Source organism: Rhipicephalus sanguineus, chromosome 1 (genome assembly GCF_013339695.2).
Source record: "Rhipicephalus sanguineus isolate Rsan-2018 chromosome 1, BIME_Rsan_1.4, whole genome shotgun sequence".
NCBI lineage: Eukaryota > Metazoa > Arthropoda > Arachnida > Ixodida > Ixodidae > Rhipicephalus > Rhipicephalus sanguineus.
Genome location: NC_051176.1, coordinates 139,592,585 through 139,616,244, shown reverse-complemented (window position 1 = coordinate 139,616,244; position 23,660 = coordinate 139,592,585). Strand labels below are relative to the sequence as shown.

Below are 23,660 nucleotides of genomic sequence, written 5' to 3'. Positions count from 1 at the left end.
ACGTGCTAGGCGTGTCTTCCACGACAGCGCGTACAGCCCCTCTTCGTGCCTGGGTGGTAGCGTACGTTCGTATCAAACGTCGCTGTGTGAACATCGGTTCGCAACAACCGTACTCCATTACATTACAGGCCAATGGGCCTTGGCTGGGACCAACGAAAAGTTCGTATCACCCCGAATTTCGTATGAGCTGTGATCGTATCACCGAGGTTTCACTGTACCCCATAAATAGACGGGAGGATGACCGACACCGTAGCCCAGTGGTAGAGCATCGGACGCATTATTCGAAGGTCGCAGGTTCGGTCCCTGCTGGCGGCAAGTTATCTTTTTGTCCACTTTACTTTCTTCACATTTAAATCCTAATTGTAACAAATAACGTCCCCTATACTTTCACTGGCATTATTGTCTGTTAGTTCTCATTAATATTGTGTCTAACAAAGAAAAACGAGCCCTTAAAAAGTCTTCTTCTTTCCTTCAAGATGTTATGCAGTAATTTTCGAGAAAAATATCACCGCGACTGCTGTAGGTGGAACACTGAGAAAGCAACGGCATATGTAACAGTGCCCGTACAGCAGCGCAGACTCTCGAACCGGAAGTCGATGCAGACAGCTGCTGTAGGCCACAATCCTTTGCGAGAGTCAGGTTTTTGGTATCCACCTATTAAAGAAGCCCACCACTACAGTGTGCCTCATAATCATGTCGTAGTTTTGGCATGCAAAAACTCCAAAATTGTTATTACTGTCAGTAATGCTGCCGAGGTCTTGTGATTTACAGCAACTTTTGGAGCAGTTAATTTTGCATTTTATAACACTTTGAAGGTGAAAGTTGCATTTAGACACTTTTGAGGTAGTGCAATTCCCTCCTAAACAAAATGTCTAACAGAAAGAGAGGATACTGGCTCGACGAAGGTAATAATAATTTAGGGAATAACACTTCCAAAGCAGGGACGTAGCCAGCAATTTTTTTCGGGGGCCCCCCTGGCTAGGCCCCTGTTCCAAAGCATCTAACATGTACTTGTCAATATGCAGAGCTCCTACCCTATAACTATCAGTATTTATTCTAATAAAATATTGTACATTATATCTGCTGCCACATTTAGTTTATGCCTCTGAGCCTAGCCATGTTCTTAGTATAACTGGCATATGCCTCAGCCTAAGGCACTTAGCCACGTTAAATCCCCTTCATGCCATTCACTACTCAGTTTGACAAAATGAAGAAATGACGCGGGAGAAGCCAGCTGCATATACTATAACAGAATCAAAACAATGGGAAATATTATGCTCACTGTTTAGATTCTTGTATGTGCAGATGAACGAAAACTCTGCCGGTACGCATGTATTTCTTCCTCTACTGCTATGCCCGAAGCCGCAAAATATTGTGATAAACACACATATTGTGTTGAATATAATGTCTGCAGACAGACAAGAATACAATATTGTATCAGCGGTACTTTCATAAAGCAAAGGACTTGGACACACTTCTGTTAGCACCCGGCTGAAACCAGTGTTCTGGCATGAGAAGCAGAACAACTCTAGTTTGAGTTGTTCAACCAGTGTGAGCATGTATTACATGCTTTCTATTGATGTCGCAGGCTTGCTTCCTGTGTCATCTGCTGCTGATGCAGTGAACCTAATTATTTTAAGGCCATCAGAAGAGAGGAAGCGACACATGTTCGCAGCATTGAAGGTGCTGACTGCAAGCTACTAGCACAGTTCTTGTTGCATGATATGGACAAATGCTGGCAATTAACAGCTTTTACTTTTCACAGCAATAGATTCCTGATCTCATCTGCCCTCTGAGCGTCATTTTCATGTGCGAGCAAGTGATAATAATAATTGTTGGGGTTGAACATCCCAAAACCACGATATGATTATGAGGGACGCTGTGGTGGAAAGCTTCGGAAATTGAGACCACCCGGGGTTCTTTAACCCTTTCAGGCGCCACCTATGAAGAACTGTCTGTAAATGCTTAAAACTCACACAACGTTATTTCAAGGCACTCAGCATTTTATTGCAACAAGAATAATCTCATAATACACTGCTTTAGGTATTTTATAGTAACTAATCATAATTAAGTTGCAATTAAATATCTACTTATACTGAAGTCATTCAGCTTCTGTTTATGCATAAATAAAATAAAATTTTATACTAGAAATACTGTGCAATTTGGTTTTCATATATAATCATTTCGAACAAAGAAAAAGTATACTTTTGGTATGGCTCGCAGAAAGCGGCAGGTCGAACGACTCGTCGGACATGGAAGTGTATTCAGGAAAGTGATCATTTGCAACAGTACAATGCAAAACGAAGTTAAATGAAGACACATTTATTGTGTGGGGGGTTCAATTCATCCAAGCCTGAATGCACCTTGCTCTTTCTTAGCCCCTAGTAGATGAAACTAGCCAAAACAAATTGTGTGCACAAATGTGTACAAACGCCTCAAAGGGTTAAAGGGACACTAAATGCAAATATTAAGTTGACGTTGATTGTTGAAATAGCGGTCCAGAAACCTCGTAGTGCCACTTTCATGCCAAGGAAGTGCTTACCGTAAATTGCCGAGCAAACGCCCCCACCCGACCAAGCGCACCCCTCCCTTTTCTGGGAGACCTGAAATAAGCGCCAGTGACCGAGCAAGCGCCCCCCCTCCCCCTCCTCCCCTGCGGTCACATTTTTTTTCAAGATGAGCATCGCAGTGATGCTACCGAGGACTTCTGATTTGGAGCAATTTTTGGAGCAGCAAAATTTCCGTTTTGGAGCGCTTTGGAGCAGCAAAATTTCCATCTTGGAGCACTTTGGAGCAGATAATTTTGCATCTGAAAGCACTTTGAAGCAGCAAATTTTACATCCTGGAGTGCAATACAGAAGCATATTGCATTAACATTCAAGCACCTGAGTATTATTATGGGGCTCTTATGAAGGCTAGAAATATTTCGATTCATTGCAAATCTCATGGAAAAAATCAACTCAGGAGCATAGGCGTGCGCACAGGAGGGGCAGGGGGGGCGGCCGCCCCCCACCCCCCCAATCACATAAGAAGGGGGCGCAAAATCTGCCCCGTACATTGACCCTTGCTATAGCAATTATATGGACACTCTCAGCGGATTTTTGCCGTCGCCGTTGCCGTAATTTTCCGTATAAAGTCCAAATTAATAACATCACCACGCGCATTCTAGCCGCGGGTAAAAGCTCGCGAGCGCTGGCGACGAACACGGCTGAAGCGGAGATTAAACTAGCCGGCCGTCTGTCTCCGCCGCACGGACAGCGCATGAGATAACATCTTCCCGCGTGCGGGCCTGCCGTCGATTGCTCATCAAACAGGGAGGAAACGCCCTGCCCGTCTTTCGTAAGAAGCATGAAGGGACGCCAGGGGAGCGGAAGGAGGGGGGGGGGGGGAGCGCATCGTTCGAAGGGCGCAGTCGCTTGCGCGCGCGCTATCTCGAGGCATCAGGAGACGGCTCGTAAACTTGCTGTGCTCTCAACGCTTACTTCGCGTTTAGAGAACTCAGAGCAAGAAAACGCTTCGGTTCCGAGGGGCCATATTCGCTTAAACCAGCGTTTTGTCGAGCTCGCGAGATCGGATCCAAAAGAGTTAGCTACTAGTCTTACTTCGTTTCACAATACAATTTTTTGGTATCGCATTCATTGCTTCGCTCTTAAGCGAAACTGAGTTTTCTTAACCGTTAGCTATTGACCCCCCCAAAGCGAGGGGCGGACGTGTAACATGGCGTAGCCGCTTCACTGTGGGCCGTCAGCGACGGGCCCGCTACTGACAGCTGCGCATTTGCGGCTGCTCCGACCGGGAGATATGATTTTACTAATGAGACGACATTTTTAAAAAAGCAAGCAAAAATTCGAATTGGAACCCTAGCACGTGAGCTCGAAAGGGCAGGGCCTTTTAGGGGGTATTTACCGCAGAGTGATTACAAAATCGGACGTGCTGGCGGAAGGAATTACGAAAAAGCTGTTCTGGATGAAGATCCATAGATAAAGTATATCTGAGGAAAAGTGTCAACGTGTTTCCACCGTTCGCGTGCTCTTCCATAGACGCGAAGCAAGGAAAATTCGATATTGTCCCATATAACTACTGCGAGCGATCCCAGATTTTCATTCCGCGATGTCCGGAAACAGAAGTAACAGACATTTTAGCGGCACTCATGTGGTTATTACTGAACATTGCTTTCCTTACGTGCCGTGCGACGCTTGAAACGAGCTATCAGCAGCGTTTCTGGAACAGACGACGTCCGCCGATGAATCGCCGTCGCACTTTCTCGCTACCGATAGGCCTAGACGCCACGAGCCTCTGCGGAGAGCGCGTTTTTGCTGTCGAGCCGACTTGTAGAACAGAAGCTGCGTCGGCACCGTGCATGGCATCGTGGCTTACTCGGAACGCACGCGCGAGCGCTATTTATTCAGCGGAAGAATTCTTGGTCCATGATTGCGACTTTATTGGCAGCCCCAAGATCGAGCTGCACATGTTCTGACGCGCCGGCGGTGCGATTGCCGGTGATAGACGCCCCCAAACCCGAGACTTTGGCGCAGTTTGGCGCAAATTTCGTCGATATTATCAGGATGGCGCAGTAAATACAATTTGGCGCACTTTGGCGCAGTTGGCGCAGGAGTGGAATCACTGGCATCGCTTGTGTAAAAAGAACCAGAAGAATGAGTACACTAAATGCGTATCTAATGTTTTTTTTTATGAAATTCCGTTGCCATGTGGCCGGTCGTGGTCAAACCGGTCGCTGCTTCAATGGTTTGACAGTGACCAGGGGAATAAAAGCAGTAAATAAATAAAGCATTTCATTAGAAACATGAATGAGCATTTTTTATTTTTAGCGGCTCTCCCGCCGCCATCTTGACTTTTGGTCTGGGACTGAGCAAGCGCCCCTCCTCCAAATCTGGTCGATTATCCTTAACCGTAGGGGGGGCGCTTGCTCAGCATTTTACAGTATTTTGAAATAAAATCACGTTTTAGTGGTCCGCATCGCGTTAGCGCACTTCAAATCACCCGTCTGAAATCAGACTTTCATACATCACTGCTGCCGTGCCCAACGTTGCCCGCCTTTACTGCGCGGCCGCCGACACTAGTAGCAGCAGCAGAGCGAAAGTAGCGGGACCCACAGCAGCAACAACGGCCATCGAAGCTTGCCGCAATCGCCGTAATGGATGTGGACGGAGAACTTGACGAGACATTGGCTCGCGACGCTGGGCTTCAATTCAGCGAGAGGGTTCATTCCACGGCACCCAGTGAAAAGACACATCGGTTTCCTTGCTGCAGCACTGGCGTTGTGCATCATTCGGGCATCCGGCAATATCACATGCATGCGGCATTTTGTCGAACTTTCTGTCAGAGCGACTTTCACAAGCACGCAAAACACACGCGGCAGTACGCGATTCCGAAACTACCTCTGAGATGCGACCGCGTGAGCGAAGCAGGGCACCGGGCGGAGCGCAGTTCGGCAAAAACGGAACCTTTGAACCACGCGCGCCGTTCCACATGGCAACGGCACAGAGGTTCTTTTTTCCATGAATCAAACGGAAACGAACAAGCATCATTTTATTACATCTGTTGATGCACGGAAGGTTATTTTTTTTTATTGCAGCTAGTTTGATTACGAGTGATTAATTGTAGTCGGACTCTCTCACGTCATCGGGATCACTTCGAAAATGTCCCACTCGTGGCGCTCATCGTGGGATACATTTAGCTTAATTTCTCGGTAAGTAGGGCACTAACTGTTGATAATATTGCCGTTTTAGAAGTTGTCATACATTGAGCTTTCACTCTGACATAAATTGCTATTTGCCTTTAGTGTCCCTTTAAGACAGGTGGTTGTAAATCAAGCATGTTGTAAGATTTACTAATACTCCAGCAGAATATTTTGTGTTGTGATTGTGTACGTCAAACAATTTCACAAGACAAAAGGCTGCTGTAGCCACTTCATGAGGGTGGGAGGGGAGTGGTACTGGCAACATTGCCATTATAGTAACAGCATCTCTGCCATTGTCTCCTTTCCCCTTTCTTTTCAGTGCAACCCAGTTTTAACAATTGTTATTTGCCTTTAGTGTCCCTTTAACGTGCACCTACACTTAAGCACACGGGCCTCAAGCATTTTCGCCTCCATCGAAAATGCAGCCACGGCCGCCAGGATTCGATCCCGTGACCTGTGTTTCAACAGTCGAGCACCATAACCACTAGGTGGTCTACAGGTAGTCTACTCATGTTTGTCAAGTGGCTGACCACGAGACAAAGCTTGCCACATCATGCAACCTAGCTGCACATCTGTTATTTTGAAACAGCTGGTTTGCGATTATGTCACGTACAATTATTTTGAACTTGTATCCGATTTACAGCACATAATAGCATGGCCACTAGGCTGAGTTGGTCACATTTGACGCATTATAACTTGTTAGCAACTCAAATAATGCGACATTTTTGTACACAGAATGTTAGACAACATTCTTGAATTCAATCAGAGAGATTAAAAAAGAAAAATTGCTCTCAGTTTAACTTGTCTACAGCAATAAATTCCTGAAATACAGGTATTTTATGCTGTTAACCATGTTCGTGATTTTTTTTTTTCAACAAAAGTCCTTCGACAGCGAAAGGAAATAAAATACTGAGAAGACTGCATTTCACTTATTTTTTGATGGGAATAAATATTGTGACCCAGAAGTGCACTGTTTTTTTTTTTTACTAGGTGCGCTCAAAGTTCAGAAATTGTGAAATAGGGGGAAAAAGTGTTTTCTGCAGTTGAAATTTATACATTTTTGTTTAGGTGAACAAAATACTTTTTTCAGAAAACTAACCTAGAAATCATTGTTCTGGGTCTAAAACCTGTGCCTAGAGTAAATTTCATCAAAATCGGGACTGGTGACCGGGATCTTGTGTTCGTTCTCATCTGGACACACAAACTCACCAAAATCATGCTGAACATGGTTCGCAAGGACTCAACCTCACCAAAATTTTACTCGGCCACACTTGCTCAGACACCAACGACTCATGGGTAAGCTTGATGACCTATGGCATTCCAGATTTTAGTACAATACAGTTAAAACTCAATTTTACAAATTTCGCGATTTAACGAACAAGTTCATATTGCCCCCACAGTTGGATTAATGCTTTTACGAACTGGAAATAATGAAACAACCTTTGTCGCCAAACCCGATTTAACGAAGCATTTCGGGAAAAAAAGATGCATAAAAAAAAGGTTTTTCCCAATTTAATGTGTCTAGAATGTCTGGCAGTGTACTACCAGACATTCTAGACACCATAAATTCTAGACGCAGCCTGGCAGTGTGCTGCCAGGCTGCGTTGAGGCTGCGTCGGATTCCACAAGCCGACAACATGAGCAAGAAGAGGCATCGCCCAGTTGTTGGCAAGAGCTTTCTCGGCGTGACGAGGTGGCCGCAGATCATAACTTCGACAACTTCGTGATCACCGACGCAGACGCGGACACTGACACAACAGAAGTTCTCGACGACAAGGAGATAGTGCAGCTTGTTTCTGATGCACAAGAGGAATCTGAAGATGCGAACGATCTTAATACTGTCAGAGCTCCCGTACCCACACCAAGCCAGGTGATGGACACCATCGACCTTCTGAGGCAGTTTATTGGGGCACACGAGGGTGCCGAGGATGCTTTGATTTCACTGGCCAGCTACGAGAATTGTGTGCTCCCACTGCTCACGAAGCGCGTGCAGGCAAAAATCATGGGCTTTTTCACTAGGCAATAAAGTCATCGTTCTCTTGAATGAAACTTGTCGTTCTCTCGGTTTTACGAAGTTCCAAATCTAACGAACTAATTCATGGGTCCCAATCGGTTCGTTAAATAGAGTTTCAACTGTATCTGTTTTTATAGTGCTTGTGCAGTGAAACTTCAGCATAATGAAGCCTAATTTAATGAAGTCTATAATGTAATAAACTATTTTACCTTCCCAACCTTAAAGGGACACTAAAGAGCAAAACGATTCTTCTTGCATCAGTAAAGTAGTCTTCCACGATACCAAAAACACCACGCTTGCTGCGAGAAGACGCTTAATAAGCGAGAAAACGCGCAAAAAGAAAATACAGGTGGCGATGCCACCTTGGAATTCCCGGACCATTTGCCGTGATGTCACATATTTTTGACGGCGCCTGCTTGGGCCTACGTAGTTCCTAATCGGTTAAATCGAAGTACATTGTCCTCTGAGGGGGCCAGAGACTTTACATAACGAGTTTGTGGAAATTTCGTGGAGCCAGTGGCGCCAAAATATGTTAAATGCTCTTGGAAATCTTTTACGTCACGAATTACAAAAGTTTGAAACTTTGAACTTGGTTTTCTCCTCTAATAATAAACTTATGGTGGTGAAATAAACTACAGAAGAGTTCTCCGAGCACACTTTATCAATCTAAACCAATTCATTGTTTCTCTTTAGTGTCCCTTTAACTCCATTAAAAACCATGCACATTTTTCTTTGCAATTTAGTGCAGTAACCTTGTGCGGCAGTTTAGACTTATAGGAATCTACACGCACTGCATTCGCGCTCCTGGTCTCTGACAAATGAAAGATGGGTAAACATTGGTCGAGAGAGAATAGGTACTATATTACCAGGGTGTCTACCGAGTTGACTTTTCTAAATTCCCTGAGTTTTCCAGGTTTTCCCTGAGTGTTTTTGCTAAAATTCCCTGAGTGAAGCAGAACTTTGTTTTATGTCAAGATGGGTAGAGACCATATCGCTCGGTGATGTCACTCTCTAATACGCACGTTAGAAAATAAAAACGACTTAATCCCATTTGAATAGCACATAGAACAGTTAAACCTCAATATAGCGAAGTTGGTAAAAGCGGCAACTCACTTCGTTATATCGAAACTTCGTTAAACTGAAATTCGACCATTCATGCAAGTCATAGTTACTGAAGGATTAATCTTAAAGTGAAAATGCCACAAGAATGCTCAACTAATATGGCAACATGAGAAAACTTTTTTATTTGTTGCGTGAAAAAAAAAATCAATTTTGTTGAGCCTGAAGTGCAGCAATCACAGTTAAATGCCTTGCCGAGTGTCACATGTATATACGAAACAAATGCAGGTTTAATGCACTGTGGAATTGCGCTTGTTCTGCTGCTGCGGGTTGTTGTCAAATCCTCGCGCGTTTCCCAGAGCAATGCAACGCATTTGTTACGATGTTGCCCAGCCGAACCATTTGCTCTCCACGAACTCAAAACATCGAAAACCATCTCACATTAGAAAAAAAGAGCCACAGTTTCACCGCGAGAGCAAAACAGTAAATTCGATAGCAACAAAGAGGAATTTTATATGAATATAGGCTGGCAGCTCGCTCCTTCAGAAAACGCAGCCGCTGCACTGAGAGAAGTGCCCTATCTATGGCTCAGGGGCGGATTCAGGTACCTAATGGGGGGGGGGGGGGGGGGGGGGGAGGTACAAAGGCTGAAGCCACCGCTCAGCAGTGCATTTTGGTGGACCACGCATATTTACAACAGCCCTGAGGGGATTATGGCGGCGCCTAAGAAGCCTTCGTTGTAAATGTGCATAGGGAAGCAGGAAAGGGTAGAGCGATGAGAGAGGTAGAGAGCAGGGACAAGATTCTCTTTACCCCTTTTGGGCAGGGGCAGGCAAAGCAACCTGAAAAAGGGGGCAAACTCAACTGGCAGCCTGACAAAAGAGGTGGACAACAGGCACTGAAGGGAGGGGGCGGGGGCTGGCTTAAGGGGGGGGGGGGGGGGGGGGGAATCGCCGCTACGCCCCCCCCCCCCCTCTGGATTCGCCACTGCTATGGCTTCAACGGAAGTTTTGCAATTAGAGCACAACACCTGCAAAGGTATGAGCCGTCTGCTGATCCCCACTAAAGATACCGCGGCACACGCAACCACGCCCGCTGGTACAAAGTACGCACTTCCTGTCAGACTAACGCAGCCCCCCCCCCCCCCCACCCCCACCCGCCGGCTCCTATCTCCATGTGCCCATCGCGCGAACGAGACGGTCGGCTCGTGTCATCTCTGCTTAAGTCCAGTTTGTCGGCAGCGCTCACGTGCTTTCACTCGCGCATGGAGCATACGACGGGCGGGGTGATGTAATCGCGATTTGGACTTGATAAGGAAGATCATGGCGAAGGCATAAAATTCGCGTCGGAGTGTCTATACAATTGCTATCGCAAAAGAAAGCAATATAGCTGCGGGCTAAGATCTCATGAAAGCACGGTTACAGCCTGAATTACGGCACATCCGATTATGGTGGAAACGTTACTGTTTTCCGACATCGCGCGCCGAATTGAGCCAATGGGACCCGTGCTGGTGTCGCGAATTTCAGTCGCCGCTATGCCTTGGCTCTGAAAAGTTTTGTAATTCGGCTTTGTAGCAAACATCCCCGTGGTGTGGCTGGTAATTGCGAGCTGCAGCCCCCCAAAATATCGGTCGAGTGCCTAAAACTTGTTTCAGCATGTGCCCTCATCGGGGAAAAAAAAAAAAGAAAAAAGAAAAAGCTTTCACTTGCTGTGAGTTACGCTAGCTCTTGCCTGGAAATTTATTCTATTCTTCACGGAGTCCTAAATAACATCTTTGAAGATCGGGATCCGAGCGAGTGATTTCTCCGATAACAGCCAACAAGCTGTCTTTTTTCTCGCCGATCGGGATGGCTTGCCAGACACTAGCCTTGTCGAAGACATCCGCTTCCTGAACGATTGCGATCGCTTGCAAGATAACTCAAGCTCGTTACATCTACTGCTACCGCTTCTACAATATAATCATGCTTGTTACTTGACACGCGGCGATAACAAAAACACCATATTGGGCGCTAACGCACAGCACGCACGAGAAAGAATACAGAACTACACTGCGTAGTCACACCCTGACAACATTGCGCGATACGATGTGTCGTGGTTCATGGTTCCCGCATGCCGCGCATTAGCCTGATTCTCTCCCACTCCACCGCTCCGAAGGCGATGACAGCATCGAGGTGCACCACTTCCTTGCAGCCGCAGCGGCCGTTTGATTTGAAAAAATGTGTTCACAAAATATCGAGCCAGCGCTACCGTGACTTTCGTTGCCTTTCAATAAAATTACTGTGGATTTTCCCTGATGGGAGCACAATTTCCCTGAGTTTTCGCTGAGAATTTCCAGACTACCCAAAATCCCTGAGAATTCCCGGTTTTCCCGGTCGGTAGACACCCTGATTACAGGTGAACTTTCATGCAGAAATGTTGCCAGCGGGCAGGAAAAACACTGTCAAGCAAACCAAATAGAACATACGACTCTACTATCACTTTTTCACTTTGTCACATAAAAGTTAAATATGCCCCTAAGCTCGTGGTACGGCCAACAGCATGCTGTGCCACAAAAGATTACAAAGCATTACAAACAAAAGTGTTTACTGTTGTGCCAGTTGGTGCATAACTATGAAATTGTTGAGTGAAATGAAACGCAGTGCAGGAAGTATCCTGTCCACAATGTTTCTTCCTGTACTGTGTTTTGTCTCGCTCAACGATTTCGCATTACAAACAACACAGTTTGTTAATTATTGCATTACACACTAAAATTTCCAACAGTTTTTGAAAATTTGTGCAGCTTTAATGCTAAGGACTTCTAAGGAAAAGGGTTAAACAATTTTATATCATGAGGCCACTTGTAACACAGCCTGCAAGAAGGGCAAGTTATAGATGCAAGACTATGTGGGACATGCCTTTCTGGTTTTTTGAAAAATTAGAAATCATTTATGCGAAGCTGTGGAAACTTTACAACATAAATATGAAGCGCATGTGGAGAAAAAAGTAAGAATTTTTTTATATAGAACACATGGCTTGATAAAGGGCCATGGAACGTACTTGTGAGTTATCAATGGTGGGATGGCGAGGACACGGATGTTCTTGTCATCAGCCAATTCGAGGCAGTTGCGTACACACTTCTCAAGGTGTTCAACTGCACTGGCACCAGCGGGAACATGGCAGTGGATGACATGCTTTGCTGGAAAGTGGTGGCCTGGACAAATGGCCACTGCATGATACAAGACAGAGCAGGTGTTTCAAGGTTCACTGCGTAGAACACAGAGGAGGGTCAAAGAGGAATGCCCCTATCAATGGCTAAAGTGTGCACCTCTACAGGAGCTCCAGCACTAACCCACAAACTTAGACATACCGAGTTACGCACAGAAACACAATCTTTGAAACTCAGCTCAAACCTTACTGTAGAGAGGCCTCATAACAGTTCACAATGTGCCCCTGTGTTGCGAGCAGCCTTAACCTATCCCCAGTGGCTTAGCCATGGGGGTTTCGACACCTCCCCCCTAAATTTTTACGTTTTGTATCAGCATATACATGTGCACGCATTAAAACATGCACAAACGTACATAAAAGGGGGTGGGGCACCTTAGAAAAAAATTTCTGGCTCTGCCCCTACCTATCCCTACTGCATTAATTAGGCTTTGTTAGCCCATAAACAATGGTTTAGAGTGCTCATTTTCCAGGCCTTCTGCATATACATAAGCACACTGTGCCATCTAACCAACAGTAGAATAGTTAGCTTTTTTTTCCCAGCATGGCAATGTTTGAACAGGCCCGAAAGATGCAGAAGTCTGAAAGCAGAAGTGGCTGTCTCCACGAGTGTCGCGTGCACTCCAGAATATCACAAATCTCATGAATTTACGGTCAGCAGTTTTTTAATGGCCTGAACAACATCGTGTGAGAGCAATGACAGCAAAGAATCACAACTTAGGGCTGCTCCACCATCATCGATTTCAAGCCATTCAGCACTGGTCTGCTTAAATGCATACAAACTGAAATTTCATAAAATGTAAATAAGAAAAATAGAGCAAAAATTTTTTTAAAAATTACTGCAAGGCCTGCAACATTCTATCATCTTTTTTACATCAAGGAGGTGCTTTCTTATGCCATATGTAGCGATGGAATTGGCTTTTGGTGTTCTGCAGCAGAAATTGTATGACTTTGAAGATTCAGTTTGGAGCCAAGAATCCATGGTTTGATGCAATAAATAACCCACGCTCATGTAGTAAAGTGTGCATGTGTTTATATGACAAAGACAGAACCAAGTTTCAATTTTTTTTTTTTTGCATTTACCATTTATCATATAATGGACTGACTGAATTTACTACAGAACACAAGATGTGTTATACCCCTGTCACACGGCACATGTAATGTCATTCGCAGCGAATGTCATTAGGTGTTGATGCCATTTTTGTTGCTGCTACACGGGCATAGCGAATGACATTCACACCTAATGGCATTCGCCCGTTGAATGTGTTCACCGAACTCATTCAGGCGCCGCATGTGTACTCTCGTCAACAGGCGCTTGGCAAAAGATTGCGACATTGATATCTTAAAGCATGTTAAAGCAATATGTAAATGATGTTAACGTTCTCATTAAAGGTTGTTGTTAACTTTTCGATAACTTTTTTTACGTACAGCGCGATGTTGGAAGCAATTTGTGCAGCTATATTCTCTTTCCCATACTCCGACTTGACGCTAGCGCCACCTCCTGTCAACCATGTGGCCATGTTTACAAACGCTCACTGTTGTTTTGGTGAAGCGACGCCGCGGTAGCCGTAGCGACAGTTGCACGCATATGTAAATTAAAAGCACGATTTGTAACTTTTTAATGTCACATCCGCCTGCCGATAAACATTGACATCAATTGCGAATGTCATTTCATATGGCCGTGTAGACCCGGAACGCAAGATTGCAATGACATTCGTTTTGAATGTCATTCGCAGCGAATGACATTACATGTGCCGTGTGACAGGGGTATTACATTTAAAGGGCCTCTCACCAGATCTGAGCCTTGCAAATGAAGATGTGTAGCACACAGATGAGGCAGTTGCAATCAAGCCTTCGAAGTATGAAACGGCCCAATCGTCCCGATTGTACCACTTACACTTGGCCACATGTGAGGGGGGATGCTATACAATATTGTGATGGTGCAAGGCACAAACATATTGGTGTGTCTTACACGGCAAGCATCTTTTGCATTTGCACCTTTTTCCACAGATTTTCTTATCGATGTGCAGATGCTACCCACTTTTCTCTTGGAAGAAAAAAAGCACCTCTATGCCACACCAAGATAGTTTTCTTAACCTGTGCGACAGCTGTTGGACATATGGTATAATTGTCACCTTTTTCCTTCCCTTTTCCATCATTGGTGCCGCATCTTTACCCTTCAAGCATGCTTCAATTTTCGCATGAGCTTCCCGTCAGCCAACAATAGCGCACAGTTTGTATACCAGGATTCCTTGAGCCTGACAATCCGTGCATTTACACTCTTTGCCATTTTATGCACACACGAATTGATCACTGAAGACCTGAAGCTTGAAACTGCAATGCCATTCTCTTATGACTTCATACTAGGGCGGAATTGAAGGCAATGACACACTTGGCACTTGGAAAGCACTCATCGTGTAGCTATGGGAAGACGCCCTAGTTTATTCGCCCCTTTTTTCTAAGCTTCTCTGCAACTTAATGGCAAATAGATAAGCATGCTTTGGAGTCACTTTTATACCACGAGGCCATAAACAACTGCTTATTATGAATGATGCTATGGAAAAACAGTAATGGAGGTTTACCTCCAGCACTCTCCAGAGGCCCATGAGAAGCCAGCAGCTCTCTCACTTCTTGCTGGAACTCCTTGCCACCTGCCTTCTCCAGTACTTGGCCTGAGGAGAGACACAGAATAATGCTGTATAACATGCTACATCACAGCACGTGACAACGATAAAGACTAAAACTGCTTTTACCATAAAACTAAACCTATAAACACTCTCTAGGAGACCTAATATAATGTCAGACTCAATGTATTATGCTAATGTAAAAAAGGCGTAGGAAAAGCAACGGACTGGTATTTTGATTTGCTAAATTGAAGCAAAACTTTTTGCACGATTTTATTTTTAAAGTTGATCTATCAACATGTGAAGTAAAATTTTAATTTGTAAGCTCATGAACATGACACCAAAGGTAGGGGCATCAAGTACCACACATTACAACTTTTTTTTTTTTTTTGAGAGAATGGCAAGCAAACTTTTTTCATTAATGGTGACATATTTTTCTGTGAAACTTGGTGCAATTTTCACAAAGTTACACAATAAGCCCAAATTTGTAAACTTTACAGGTAACTTGGGAGAGTTGATGGGTACGGCACAAAAATCTGGCTGCATGGCTTGTAAACAATGCTCAGTAAGGAACGAATTAAAGGTTGCTTTTTCTGTACTGTCCCCAAAGTGCCTATGGTAACCATGAATCAAAGGAAGCCAAAATGTCTGGTTTAATGCCCCAAAGCAGCACACAATCTGCGAGAGACAATGTACTAGGGGCTTCCAAATAAAAGTTTGTCCTGTGCAAACATGATTCAATAACAATTCGCAAAAAAAAGTCAGTTTCGCCGCAACGGCAAAGCAAAGAATGCGACAGCAACAAATTGGAATGTAACGCGAAGAACTGAAAGCAGCTCGAGCCCAAAGGATGCACGATAAGAACGCACACAGGACGAGCATGAACTATCATGCATCACAGCTCGACACTTGAAGCGCACTGCTCAAACATAAAGCAGGACGCACGAAACGAACGAACAGGTACACATAGGACAAGCGCGGACTAACTGAACAGGTACACACAGGACGAGTGCAGACTAACTGAACAGCGCACTCCTTTCGCAAATGCGGCCGCTGCAGCAAGCGAAGTGACCTTCGTACGCTCTGTGACTTCAGAGCGGACATCGCAGGGAAAACACAAGACATACAACCCCCGCTTGCCCCCTTCTTTCCTCGAGATAAGCGCATGAAGGCGACCATGCCCTGTAGGGCAAAGAGCAACGGCGTTTGCAGGAGCGGGGCGACGACCTTTAAAGGAGTACTGACACGATTTTGAAGCGCAGCAAAAGGGACGTTTTTGGTTTCCTTGGCATGTAGTGTTAACGCTCTCCCCACACCGCATCCGGGAAACACGTATAAATATTTAAGTTTGATTTTAAAGTTTTCATCTCCCAGCATCTGCAAGGCAGCTTCACCACATGGAGAGCCCTATGACGTTTCAAGTCAGCTCACTTGGTTTGCGAAATCTGGGTTCTGCATGCAGCCTAAATCACAGAAATCGCTGACGGAGGCATTGGACGACAGTTCACTCATCATGAACCACGTTCGACTGACAGCAAAGGACAGCAGGTGCATATTTCGTGGGTTGCAGTCTGCCCGTGACGTCACGGGCCGACTTGACACGTCACTATGAAGCCGCCCTCTCGAAACCGAAACCGAAACTGCTGGTTGAAAGAAGCGGTATTAAAAATATATGCAATGCATCCCCAGGCACCACAACACTCTTTTTGGGGTTCTCGACACCCGTGCTTTCATTTAGAGCAACATCCCGAAAAATTTTAAAATTCATGTCAGTACTCCTTTAAAGCGCGCCCCGCGTGCACTTCGCGCCATCTCGGTGGTGACCAAGAAAGCATGCTGAAGTAAATGGTGTATATAAATAGCTCGCCGTTAGCGGACTGAAAGACGGTACTCTTCGTGGCCTAGCCGTCTAACGCCACACGCTGCAGCGCGAGAGGTCGCCCGTTCGATTCTGCGCGTCGGAAAGTTTTTCTGTATTATTTTTCTATGTGGCTTTTATATATATATATATATAACCGGGTGTCCCAGCTATCTTTAGCCAAGGGTTTAAAAAATACAATATTAGAGACAGGTGAGTGAAATCAGTTGCAAACTGCTGACAGTCATCTTGCGCACTACAGACAATTTTTGTTTTGTAATTAGTTAATTAGGATTATTTAACTAAATCGCTAAATATTGACTTTAGGCAAGAAATGGGACTTGCAAAGTTCATGAGCGTCTTCAGAAACGCCCACTGCATTATTTACGATAAAGAAAGTCTCACGTATACCATTTTTTCCAAGCTGCAAAGAAAGCCCGCGAAATACAAAAACAACCACGTGACTAGCGCCTTCGCGTGCCAATGAACGTGCTGCTCTCAGCCGTGGTTTGAGCGAACAAAATCAGCTGCGGCCGCGACTCACCGGCTCCATTGCAGCGGTAGGCCGATAAGTTAACGGTGGCTTCTTGGCTTGCGCTCGCTACAACTTGCACCGTCACGCGCGCCAACTGGCTGACGCGGGCCAAGAAACCACTGCCAACTTATCGGCCTACCGCTGCAACGGAGCCGGTGAGTCGCGGCTGCAGCTGATTTTGTTCGCGCAAACCACGGCTGAGAGCAGCACGTTCGCTGGCGCGCGAAGGCGCTAGTCACGTGGTTGTTTTTGTATTTCACGGGCTCTCTTTGCAGCTTGGAAAAAATTGTATACGTGAAACTCTCTTTATCGCAAATAATGCAATGAGAGTTTCTGAAGACGCTCTCGAACTTTGCAAGTCACATTTCTTGCCTAAAGTCAATATTCAGCAATTTAGTTAAATAATCCTAATTAAATAATTACAAAACAAAAAAACTGTCTATAGTGCGCAAGGTGACTGTCAGCAATTTGCAACTGATTTCACTCGCCTGTCTCTAATATTCTATTTTTTAAACCCTTGGCTAAAGATAGCTGGGACACCCAGTATATATTATATATATATATATATATATATATATATATATATATATATATATACACACACGTATATATAGACATATACATATACGGGACAGGACGGCGACGCCGACTGCAAAAACCAGCCGAGAGTGTCCATATAATTGCTATCACAATAAAAATTCACTTGGAAAACAGCGGCTGAAGAGAAAATGTTTTCTTTTTTTAATTTCGTAGGCGACAATGGTGTTTTCAAGAAAACCAGCAATTGTTGCGCCATAGAGTTTCCTACAATACTTACTAGAGGGAACTCTGGCGCTAGTGTCTATGGGAGCTGCAACGCATGACGCTTCAGCCAGCATGAGAATGATGGGTAGTACACAAATTTGTCTAAACTTCGTTCTTTCGGCTCCGTTTGGCTGCGCGTCGACTGCGTCCGCTTTGTCGCAAAACAAAGTTCAGCAAAAGTCGGCAGTTCCACTTCACCACTTTAACTTTTTTAGGCTCACCAAATCAAACCTGGTCACGACGTTCACAACGGTCTATTCTTTTATCCGGAACGAACGCCAAAACACAGCAATAAACAAAGCTACAAGTACGTCTGAAGTCGCAAGCACAAAGACTAGGCAAATTTGTGTACTACCCATCATTCCCATGGTGACTAAACGATCACAGCGCCAGAGTCCCCTCTAGTTAATTTTAGGAAACTCTATGTGTTGCGCAGCAAGTAGACGGGTTCAAGGAAAGGTAGATGTGTCTGGCGCCATTTTTAAATACCTTGCAGGGCATATTTGAGGATCTCATGAGGCGGAAACATTTTTCAAGGATGCTCAAGCATCTCGGTGTCAAATTAAAAAACAAGAAGCATTTTCAGTCAATTTAACCCCCATCCCTTCTTAATTAACATTGCATGTCGAAATCACATCAATAGCTCTGCTAAGAAGACTTGTGTGCTCTGCTGTGAGCTTCCGTTGTTGTTCACCTCACGGAGCAAGGCGTGCCTGCAATATGTGCTTATGTACCGACACTGACAACCCTGTATTAGCCAAAAACGGCCAACACTAATTATGATATATGTATACTGTATAGATATGCATTTATTTCATGGAGGTATCCATCTGTATTTCATACAAAACCCACACTGAAATTAGTTTTATTCATAGCAGTTGAATGATAGATGCTCACAGCCATATTGGATGAACTCGCATGAAACTGAGGCAGGCACAGGGGTGGAGACAGTGTGATATACACGCTTTATGGCGTTTTTCACTGGTCGATCCGGAGCAGGTTTTCTGCTCCACAGCGACGAATCAATCACTCTCACTTGCTCCGGCGCCGAGGTACAGGTTTTGGCAAAAAAGCCTGCATTGCCTATATCACACCTGTTTTCTGGTCTGGGTCGGGCATAGATTCGGGTACCGGTTTCTGGCATGTGTTTGCGGACTTCCTGTATACTTTCTAGCGGAGCGTTTAACCCACGCTGGCAGATTCGTATGCATGAAATCCTAGAGCTCCCTCCAGGATTTGAGCAGCCACTCCAGATCGACCAGTGAAAAACGCCATTACACACCCTGCAAACGATGGGAAATGTTCTTGAGCGCAGTCCAGCACACTGCGATAGTCAGCGAGTTCGACACTAGTACATGGGTAAAAATCGAAGCACTTTTTCACTTCACTTGTGAATGACTACCGCTGTCGCCTTACGTTGAACCAAAGTGAAACTACAGACACCCGCTGTCTGACATGAGTACTACGTCATGGCCAGTGGTCCAATACAGTTTGGTTGGTTGGTTTATCGGGTTTAATGTCCTAAAGCGACACAGGCTATGAGAGACACCAAAGTGGAGGGCTCCAGATTATTTCGACCACTTGAGGTTCTTTGATGTGCACTGAAATAATAACGAATAATATCTGGGGTTCTACGTGCCACAACCACGATATGTTTATGAGGCACGTTGTAGTGGAGGGCTCCGGAAATTTGGACCACCTGGGGTTCTTTAACGTGCACCTAAATCTAAGTGCATACACCTCTCGCATTTCGCCTCCATCGAAATGCAATCGCTGTGGCCAGGATGGAACTCACGACTTTCAGGTCAGCAGCCGGGCACTGTAACCACACAGTACATAGGCCTCTAGCATTTCACCTCTGTTAAAATGCAGCTGCCGCAGCTGGGATCAAGCCAGTGCCTTCCAGGTCAACAGCCAAGCACCATAGACAAGGGTGCAACTGCCGAAATATGACTTGGAGCAATTTTTGGAGCAGGAAAATCGTAATTTGTAGCAGGTTACGGCAAAGAAAACTCCACTCTCTAAGCACCAAATCCTAAATTTGGGGCGGTATAACAAAGAAAGGTTACTTTTAGAACAAAAAGCAAAAGGATAAGTAAACCATTCAACATCAGCTAACTCGTGCACAGTGCAAGTGAGCTCTGTTGCTTCAACAAAAACCATTTTCAGCGCCTGTCAAATCATTTGACAGGGGCTGCAAATGTTAACGTGAACCTGCCTAAATACGTACTGGCGTACCTTTTTTATTTCTTGTTCCTGAGGGTCACAGAAATTTAACGTCACAGACAGCTCTGATGATTGCCCGTAAAATTTTTTTTTGTATATCACAGATCATAATAATAGTACCGTATTTTCCGGTGTATAAGTCGCACCTTTGTATAAGACGCACCCCCTACTTTTTACGACTTTTGAAAGAAAAAATGATATATAAGACGCACCTTTGTATAAGACGCATCTATTTTTGTATAAGACGCATCTATTTTTAACTCAGTCGACATGATAAAACACAATGACCCACGCAGAGTACATTGATTGCGAAATGCGTAGTCACGCACGGCACTGAATATCTGTAAGCAGCAGTTTTACCAAGGCGCAGAAAACCACTGTTTATTCTACAGGATTTGAAGCCACATCCTCCGGCGCACTGTCAAAAGTTCTTCCGCCTCGGTTGGCAGCATCGCTGGGTTGCCGTTGTCAGCCTCTGAGTAACTTTTACGCAGCCTTGTAAGCACCTTGAAGCACATCGTTGGCACTGCCTGTACTATGGTGGCTACCATACCTTTAGGGCATTACCAGACTTGGCGAGAACACATAAACAACGAACGCGCCGCACGGTTATCACACGATCGTCGGATACCACCTACACACGCATACAAAACGTAAATGGCGACCGGAAGCCGGAAGCTGCGACTACTGCTAAACTGCAGCAACGTCTCACACGAAAACTGATGATGATGATAATAAAGTGGTACTTTCGCTTTTGTAACTGATATTGTGGGCGCTACAACGTTACAATGGACCGTTGTGGTGCTCTTTTTTTATTTATTGCCTCAGTTCTGTGGGTTTAATTCTTCGTTTAAGAACAAACAATTCAAACAGTACAATGGGGCACGCGACAGTGGTGGCTTTTATTGCGGCCGTAATCTCCGTGGTCGACGCGCTGCTTGAACAGCAAGTAGCTGACATCTAAGATCGCAGCCGCTTCATTGTTAAAACAAAATTAGATATATTTTTACGAATGCTCTCGAGCTCTGTTTATCGTACTCATAAATTAAATAGAAACAAATTGGTCTCGCAGAATCACGTAACTTTTTGCGTATATAAGACGCACCGTTGTATAAGACGCACCAGCGAAAATTTAGGAAAAAAGGTGCGTCTTATACACCGGAAAATACGGTACTTGTAATTACTATACGGTGCATGCACGTGTGTAATTAAGGAACAAAATGTGCTGCGTCCCGTGAAAGCTTGTACTAGTAGCCACTTCCCAATCTGAATGCACTTTTCCGTACCGGTGTTCTGCTGCAAAAATGACTTAAAAAGCGTTCTGCACAAGATAGAACAAGGCCAGGAAATTTTATAACCGCTATTCTTTGCTCTTTTGTTTCACGGTAGGGTTAGGCCTGTTTATCAGGAAATTTATGGCCATGCTCGTATAATCGGGTGGATTGCTCAAAATTCAGGAGTCTCCCGGGAAACTCTGGAGAGTTTGATGGCAGGAAAATGGTCAAAGCTTCCATTGAATACACGGCAGCACATTGTCAGCACTTTTTACACGGAGCTTCCGCTTTGACTTTCAAATGTCCATGTAGAGAAGCATTGCAACAAGCAGAAAAAAAAAGTTTTCGGGCCCTCAATATAAAGCACGCGCACAGATTTTATGTGCATTTGGAGTGGATTGGATGATGATGTTCAAACTGCAGGTGGCCAACATGGCCCCTGTTTCTTTCTAAAATTAGTGCAATTGAGAAAATTTTGAAGCTGGTAGGGCATTTTGGCACACTGTGGTGCAATTTCAACAAAATTCACATTTTTGGCGGAGCTTGGCGCAAAAATAAGGAATTGTATCACACTGGCGCAATTGGCGCCGCTGTTGCATCCCTGCATAACCACTGGACAACTGCAGCGGCTAGTGGTGCAATACACATCAGAGGATAAGACAAATAAAAAGAAATAACTCTCAGTAACCATACTAAAGCGTTTCTTTTTTGCCTGCCAGTAAACAACCACATCGAATTGATTAGTCAAGCACTCTTTTGGACTAGTTGGTTCATGTTGAGCATAAATTGGGAAACTGCGGAAGGCAAGAGGACAAAACATGTACCGCCTATGCAGCTCAAAGTTTTCCAGCTTATGTTCGAATTCGTGGAGAGACTTGGATGCCGCAACATTTTTTTCTTTTGTTACACAGAGCTGACTGGATGACAGCTGTGCTCTTGAGTTGCACCTTTATGATTTGCAGCAATTCCCTATCATATGAATAAACTGGAGCACTAGAGAATTGCCCAAACTCAAAATAATGTAATTACTTTTTGAGGTAAAAAAGAAGAAAAAATAAAGAAAGCCAGGAGATGATTGCCAATTTTCTTTCATAAATAAAAAGGTATCGCCCCAGATGTGCGCCACGCCTTTCATCTCATATTCAGCCTACTATTTATTGTTTTTGTCAGTGAATTTCATTTAAATTGAACTGGGTGAGCACTCCCATGCAATTCGAATTATCCAGCTTTTACTGTAATCAAACACAAGATTGTGGCATTACGAACATTAGATTGTGGCATATGTAAAGTTACACCATTTCACAACATACTGCAACACCACCTTTTAGGATAGAAGGAATTTTGAATATGTATCATGTTCAAATGTATACACACATTCAAATAACGTTTCTCATTGGATTACTATACTCTGGTGTAACAAACATCAAATGTACAATTCTCTTTTTTTTTTCCAGTTCCACCCACTTGGGAATGTGAATGTTACTGCTGGGCAATGTGCCATGGCCACTGAGCAACTTGGTATAAAAAATGTAACTAATAAAAGACCTTGTGTCATGTCTCTAAATTAATATGGTGGCCATTATTCAAGTGCTGCCATCTTTAAAGATTCACCCACTCCACTTATCCATCTATCTTTTTACGTACTTCTCCTATGTACTAGTGTCAGTGCACATAGCTTGTAGTGAACAATTCATGCTGCACTAATTATGTTCATGTTGTTATTAGATTACAATCAGAAGTTCCCACATGTAATTGTAGTCGCTATTTTTATTGCCTCATCCCATGTCTGCCATTAAAAGTAATGCCATGGTTAATAGCAATGACCACAGAGAAATGGAGAGGAGCACAGTGTTAAAGTAGACAAGAATGGCTTAGAGATGTGTCACTTGGCAGCAAATTACATGAAGTAAGCAGACATAACCATGAAGAAAAAAGGGGGCAGAGAATGGTAGGGAGACAGCAGACAGGGACACTCACCCACTTCCCCAGCAAGAGAGAAGTTTGCGTTGGTTGGGTGGACGGCTGCATCAACTGTCACGCTTGCCATGTCTCCTTGGATCACGGTGAGCTGCACCAGTGCCAGACAAAATTTTACATGCACGAGACGCACCACTTTTTCTCTTTTTTCTTTCACTTTGCAGTAAATGGCAGAACAATATTTCATATAACCGGGCGACGACAGCATCAGTGGCCATGAAGCACTCATTCCTGCTTTATGTTAGCAGGATGCGCTGCTGGGCTGGTTGGTTCATACTTGCAGGTTGATTCAGGGATAGTGTATTTTGATGCAAGGGCCAGTTACAACTAGAGAGTGCTATGACATTTGGAGATAAACGACAATGTTATGTCCTTATCGGGGAAATG

The 23,660-nt window shown here is 44.4% G+C and overlaps 1 protein-coding gene across 1 annotated transcript in view; it reads right to left on the bottom strand.

The window, feature by feature from the left end:
* Nucleotides 1-23,660, bottom strand: part of LOC119399040 (core histone macro-H2A.1) — a 60,132-nt gene that overhangs the window by 8,649 nt on the left and 27,823 nt on the right. Inside the window, exons 5-7 of the mRNA XM_037665859.2 lie at nt 23,274-23,364; nt 14,558-14,647; nt 11,811-11,979 (exon numbers count right to left, since the gene is read on the bottom strand). Coding sequence (XP_037521787.1) covers nt 11,811-11,979; nt 14,558-14,647; nt 23,274-23,364 — 350 coding nt within the window. The remainder of the gene's footprint in view (nt 1-11,810; nt 11,980-14,557; nt 14,648-23,273; nt 23,365-23,660) is intronic.